The sequence below is a fragment of the Octodon degus genome, unplaced genomic scaffold (assembly GCF_000260255.1).
Source record: "Octodon degus isolate 3935 unplaced genomic scaffold, OctDeg1.0 scaffold00037, whole genome shotgun sequence".
Taxonomy (NCBI): Eukaryota; Metazoa; Chordata; class Mammalia; order Rodentia; family Octodontidae; genus Octodon; species Octodon degus.
The window spans coordinates 3,855,601-3,862,520 of record NW_004524613.1 but is presented as its reverse complement, the minus strand read 5'-3'; the positions used below and the strand labels follow the sequence as shown (position 1 = coordinate 3,862,520).

At 42.9% G+C, this 6,920-nt stretch overlaps 1 protein-coding gene across 2 annotated transcripts in view; it reads left to right on the top strand.

Moving 5' to 3' along the window:
• The window catches only part of Cdk5rap1 (CDK5 regulatory subunit associated protein 1), a 37,617-nt gene that overhangs the window by 12,875 nt on the left and 17,822 nt on the right, over positions 1–6,920 (top strand). For both annotated transcript variants that reach the window (XM_004630817.2, XM_023714927.1), the window contains exon 7: positions 3,648–3,768. In XM_004630817.2, coding sequence (XP_004630874.1) covers positions 3,648–3,768 — 121 coding nt within the window. The remainder of the gene's footprint in view (positions 1–3,647; positions 3,769–6,920) is intronic.

Below are 6,920 nucleotides of genomic sequence, written 5' to 3'. Positions count from 1 at the left end.
TTTTTTGCGTAACTGGGGATTGAACTCAGACCCTTGCACTTGCCAGGCAAGTGTTTATTCTACTGAGCTATCTCCCTGGCCCCCCTTCCCTGTGCTGGGATTATAGGCGTGCGCTACCATGCTGGGTCTTGGTGATGCCTGGGCACAGGGTGGGTGTGACACATGGTGCCAGAGATTGAACCCTGGTCCCTGTGCTTGCCTCAGCAGGCACTTAGCCCACTGAGCTATCTCGCTGGCCCTTAATAGCTCACTTTTTTTTTTTCCTTATAGTCCTGGAAATCAAGCTCAGGATCTTGTGCGTGCCAGGCAAGTGCTTATGCTGCTGAGCTATCCCCCTGGCTCTCTAAGTCATTTAAATTGCTCAGGCTCCTCTTGAAATTGGATTCTTCTTCAGCTTCCTAGAATACTAGGAATACAAGCATGAGTCACACACCTGGCCAAATTATATTATTTTATTGCATTTAGAAAAGAGGATGCCAGGCATGGTGGCACTACCTGTAGTCCTCGTGCTCAGAAGGTTGAGGCAAGAGGATTACTATGCGTTTGAGGCCAGTGTGGGTTACATGAGCCAGTTCAAGGCCAGCTTGTGCTACATAGTAAGACCCTGTCTCAAAAACAAAACCCAGAAAAACAAAAAAACCAAAAAACAAAACAAAACTCAAAAGTAAAAAGGAGGAACACATGTACTTGGTATGTTACAAAATACAGAATACAAAAAATGATACAGTGATAATGTCTCATACTTACGGTCCTTCCTCACCTAAGCTGCTTTTCATAGGCAGCCATGTCCATCATCACTTGCATAATTCTCTCAGAAATATTCCCTGCAGATGCATTTCATGTACCTATGTGGTGCTTACCCTACTGTTTTTCATAAATAATAGTATTCTGCTTTATATTCTTTTCTGAAATTAGAAAATGTTTTTTTTTTTTTTTTTAAGAGTTTGTTTGGAGGTTCTAGCAGGGCAGTGCAGCTACTTGTATATCCTTGACCTCCTTCGGGGGTGCTCGTCCTCTTTGAGTGCCCAGCTTTGGTGACACACTCAGAAGGCTGAGGGAGGAGGGGAGCATCCGCCTCACCAGCCCGATCAGCTGAGTCAATCCTAGTGATCAGTGGGGTGATAGACGTCACAGCCAGAGGGCCTCACATCCGTTTTGGGCTTTCTTGATTTAAAGCCTTTTTTTCTTGATCTTTTAAATTAATTAATTCGTTTATTGGCAGAACCTGGGATTGAATTCAGACCCTTGCGCTTGCCAGGGAAGCGCTTATGCTACTGAGCCACCTCCCCAGCCCCTTGATCTTTTAAATTTAAAAGAAAATAATCCAGTTATTCATACTTTTTTTTTTTTTTTTTTTTGGCGGAACCGGGGATTGAACTCAGATCCTTGCGTTTGCCAGTCAAGTGCTTATCCTACTGAGCCATCTCCCTGGCCCCTAGTTATTCATACTTAATGAAGAATATGTGGAAAACGGAAAACATAAACAAGAAAGTAAGAGAATTGGGCACAATGGTACCTACCTGTACCATCTGGAAGACTCAGAGGATTTAAGGAGACTATCTAAAAATTTATTGAAAGGATGGGGAATCTAGCTTGGTGCAAAGGCTCTTGGTTCAATTCTTAGTACAGAAAAAAAAAAAAAATGAAGAAGAAGAAAGGGTGAATTCTCTGTATTCCCTAGTGGTAAATAGCATCACCTAGTGATAAATGCTATCACCATTTTGGTGTGTAGCATTGCTGTCCTTTATCTTTGTGTCTGTATATATGCTTTATATGTGTGTTTATTTCTGAAAATTGGCTCTTGCTGTACTTAATTTTGTAATTTTTCTTATTTAATGTGGCAAATATTTCTTGTAGCACATTTTTTAATAAGTTAGCAAGTGTCATACCATTGGGGCTGGAGAGATGGCTCAGTGGTCTAAAGCAGCTACTTGGAACAAGCTTGGCAAAGCACAAGGACCGTGGTTTGATCCTTCAGCACCACATGCCAGCCAGCCTCGCCCCCTGGTGGGCTGAGCTGGCCACACACACACACAATAAATAAATGTAATTAAAAAAAAAAAGTGTCATACCATTATTTTTGTAAATAAATTTTTGTTTTTATGTATTTAGTACAGGGTCTACAGAGTCTTACCATGTAGGCTGGACTCGTAGTGATCCTCCTGTTTTCAGCCTCCCAAGGGCTGGGATTACAGATACATGGCACCACACCCAGTCTCAATCGCCAAGTCTCAGCATGCCCCAGGGGCGGGGCTGGCACAGCTTGTGGTGCCAGGGATCAAATCCTGGTCCCTGTGCTCTGCCTAAGCAGGTGCTTTAGTTTGCTGAACTATCTGGCTGGTCATGTAAATCAAGTTTTATTGGAACACAGCTGTGCCCATTCTTTTACATATTGCCTATGGCTGCTTTTGCCAGTGAAACAGCAGAGTTGTTGCACATTATGTCCTACAAAGCATTGAATATTTACATTTTTTTTGATAGAAAAACTTTGTCAACTGTTCATTTTAATGCAGTTTCAGTCTACTTTTGGAACATTTAGTAAAAATAATGGCCAAAATTTCTTTAACAATTCTTACAGTGAACATTTTTGACGCATAGCTGTAATTAGTTCTTTAAGATAAATTGAGGCTGTTATATATAAGATGCAAATAATAGAGGGATTTAGTGAGGTGTGGTAGTACACACCTGTAATTCTAGTATTTGGGAGGCTGAGGCAGGAGGATCACTGAGTTTGAGGCCAGTCTGGGTACAATATGGGTTCCAGGCTACTCTGAACTACATACATAGCAAGACCCTGCCTCACAAACCAACACCCCCAGAAAAGGATTTAATTTAGTTACCAAGCAGTTGGATCAGTAGTGTATGTATGCAAAATGCTGAACCCTACATTTTAAATCCAAGGTCTCCCCCTCTTAAACACACATAAACCCTTTGTGAAAATGTTTTGAGGCAGGGTCTTGCTGTGTAGTCAGGTTGGCTTAAACTCCCTGTATAACCAGGCTAGCCGTAAGCTCCAATCCTCCTGCTTCTCTCCTGAGTGCTGGGATTACAGGTATGTACTACCACACCTGACCTGTTCTTTTTTTTTTTTTTTTTTCCTCCATTTTTCAGTACTGGGGCTTAAACAAACCCAGAGGCTTTTGCATGCTTGGCAAGTGCTCTACCACTGAGTTAATTCCCGGCCTCTTTAAAAAATTTTTATTTTGAGAGTGAGTCTCACTAAGTTGTCCAGGTTAGCTTTTTTCTTTTCTTTTTTTTGTCTTTTTGAGATAGGGTCTCATTATGCAGTCAGGCTGGCTAGCCTTGAGATCACTTGGTAGCCCAGTCTGGTTTCAAATTTGCAGTGATCCTCCTGCCTCAGCCTCCCGGGTGCTGGAAGGCTAGCTGGGCACTTGTGATCCTTTTGCTTTGTCTCTGTAGCTGGGATTACAGATGTGTGCCACCGTGCCTATCTATATACTGGTTTCAAAGATTAAAAAGTATACACTTTAGTGCCTCATAAGTGGCATATTGGTCCAGTTTGATCATAGAGACCAAAAGATTCAGAGCCAAAGAATAATCGAGGGAGTTGTTAAATGTGTGTTTAGCACGTGGGGTGCTAAAGTTCCATGTTGCTATTAGCTCAATTCTGGTACTTTCCTGCCCAGGTCAATCATGAGGGGCTGCGACAACATGTGCAGCTACTGCATCGTTCCTTTCACACGTGGCCGGGAGAGGAGTCGACCCGTTGCCTCCATTCTAGAGGAAGTAAGGAAGCTTTCTGACCAGGTAAGCTGTCCAGGCTCTCTTACCTATAAGCATGTTTTGGAGGGATGCGGATGCTGTCTCTAAGTTGCACAAGGTTGAGAACATGCTTGGCTAAGAAGGAATGCCTGCATGTGCACCTTTATTGTGCTGCTCATGAATTATGGGCCAGTCTAGCGTGACATTTCCTAGGAGGGAGCACGACACAAAGATGAGTTTAGAGTCAGGTAACTAAATATGAATTCTGGATCCACCATTCTTTTCCATGGTGCCTAGGCACAAGTCTTTTTCTTTCTTTTTCTTTCTTTAAGGAATTAATTTCACTGATAGTTACTAGAGGTTTCATTGCATACTCAGCTGGTTCAAAGGCAGACTGTTTTGAGACTCCAGACATCCCGAGGATGGTTTCTGAATCTGCAGCCCTCAGGAGACTGAGGCAGGAGGATCACCATGAATTGGAGGTTGGCCTGCGTTTCCCAGCTTAAAGCAGCTTTCATTGCATAGTTAGACATCGGAGCCTTCTGTGCTCCATTTGCTCTGGAGAGAGGGTCAGTGCCTTTCTCCTCCACACAGTGTGGAGGAGAGGCTGGGGCACCTCAGGCCACAGGACCAGGCCTAGGCACAAGTCTTTAACCATATTTGAAACAGTTTTTCCATCTATGAAAAGAAAATACTGTTCTTGTAGGGTAGTTAAATGAAACAAATGTTTTTAAGCTGTCTGGCACATGGTAGGTTTTCAGGAAATGACATATTTGTCTGTCTATTCTTGGGGACCTTCCTCTGTCTTTTATTAATTTTATTGTTGAATTAGCTCACTAGTTGAGGGGCAGAAAACAGATAGGGGAGTGAGTTGGATCAGAAGCCAGAGGTAAGAGAGCTGCTTGTGTACTTCCTGTTGAGGAGCTGGTCTCCTAGCCTTCTGTCCCTAGACCCAGACCTGAATCTTCTAGTCCTGCAGAAGAGGAAAGTAGGTAGGGATATGGCACCTCTGTTCCAGTAGGTTCTTCCTGTTTCCTTCCCCATCTGGCTTGGGAGCTTTGGCTCTGGGGCAGCACTACAAAATGTGGTACAAGGGATTGAACCTATGTCCTTGTGCTTGCCAGGCAGTCATTTAAACCGCCAAGCTATTTTCCCGGCCCCTTGGCTCAGGAGCTTTGGGAACAGGTAGGCTAATCCCTGCCAGTTTAAGTCAAGCTGTTTGCCTTGGGCTCACGTTCTGGCCATGCTCTTTTCTGTTTCCCTTTCATCCCCAGATAATCCCATCCCTGTCTTGATCCCTGGTTTCTCACTAGCCTATGAAGTCTCTACTCTGTACCCCACTTATCCAAGAGCTTCTTGCTCAACATTGATTCCTTCCTTTCTTCTACTGGGTCCCCCACAGTACAAAAACCACTTTGGGGTAAATACATTGACATAGGGACAAAATCTTTTTGGCTTTTCTAGATTATTTGTAAATAAAGCAAGGCTCTTAATAACATTGAGGTGAATCTTAGTAAATTTAAGGCCATAGAGTTATGAAAAATTAAGATTCTTCTTGTGTTTTTTTCTTTTTTTTTTGTAGTTTTAGAGAAGGGTCTACAGGGTGTTCAGGGTCTCACTACTAGATTGGACTCATAGTGATCTGCCTGTTTACAGCCTCCCAAGAGCCTGGATTACAGGTGTGCACCACCACGCCCAGTCTCAAGTGCTGTCTCAGTGTGCCCCAGGGGCGGGGCCAGCATGGCAGGCCTGGGGATTGAACCCCTGGCCCCTGTGCCTGTTGGCAGGTGCTTTAATCCACTGAACTATTTGGCCAGCCCTTTATGTATTTTTTTATGTCTGCATTTTAGTTTTATATTCTACTTTTTTTTTTTTTTTGTAATGTATTTGGTACAGGGTCTCACTACACAACTTAGACTCATAGTGATCTTCCTGTTTTCAGTCTCCCCAGTGTTGGGATTATAGGTGTGTGCCACCATACCTGGACTAGGTGGCCAGCTCATTGCACCCTGGGGGCAGGGCCGGCACTTGTATTCTACTTTTTTAATAAATAAGCTTGGTTTTTGAATAATAATAATTATTATTATTATTTTGGTTTTTTGAGGTAAGGTCTCACTGTGTATCCTAGGCTGCCTTGAACTTGCAGCCATCCTCCTTCCTCAGCTTCCTGAGTGCTGGAATTACAGTGGTGCGCCGCCGTGCTCATCAGGAAATACATACTAATGTATTACAGTATGATGTCTGCAAAATATTCGTATAAGCCTTAAGAAAGAAAGTATATAGCTGGACATGGTGGTACACATCTGTAATCCCAGCACTCACTGAGGCAGGAGGATCACTGTGAGTTCAGGGTCAGCCTGGGCTACGTAGTGAATTCAAACCAGCCTGAATTATGCAGTGAGACCCTGTTTTTAAAAAAATCCCAAAAAACAAAAGCAGAAAATGTGTGTATGTGAATGTGAACGGTACAGAAGCAGGCGCAGTGTTAACAGTTGGATCTGTGCAAAGCATATATAAGAATTTGTTTACTGTTGCACTTTTTTTTTTTAAATTTTATTTATTTGTTTATGTGTGTGTGTGTGTGTGTGTGTGTGTGTGTGTGTGTGTGTGTGGCCAGCTCAGCCCACCAGGGGGCGGGGCTGGCTGGCATGTGGTGCTGGGGGATTGAACCGTGGTCCCTGTGCTTTGTTAAACTTGTTCTAAGTAGGTGCTTTAGACCACTGAGCCATCTCACCAGCCCCTGTTGCACTTTTTTATATGTTTGAACTTATGTCAAAATAAAGGTACAAGGCCAGGTGTGGAGACTCACCCCTATAATCCCAGCACTGGGGAAGCTGGGGCAGGAGAATTGATAGAAGTTCAAGGCCAGCCTGGGCTACATAATAAGACCTTGTTTCAAACAAAATGAAAACACCAAAAAGCAAAAACCTCATAAAATAAAGTTATAAAAATAGTTTTTGAGCTTCTATGATTTTTTCTTTATAAACTTGTATAATGCATTCATACAAATAAACTAGTATAATAAATATGGTTTTTTTTTCATGTTTACTTTATTGCTGTGTCTTCAAATAGTTCTTTGTATGCTGCCCATGCTGTCCTTGTACTCTTGGACTGGAGTGATCCTCCTATTTCAGCCTCCTGAGTAGCTGGAGCCAGGCTGGGCTTGCTAATTAGAAGATAGATGAAAAACCTTGAGA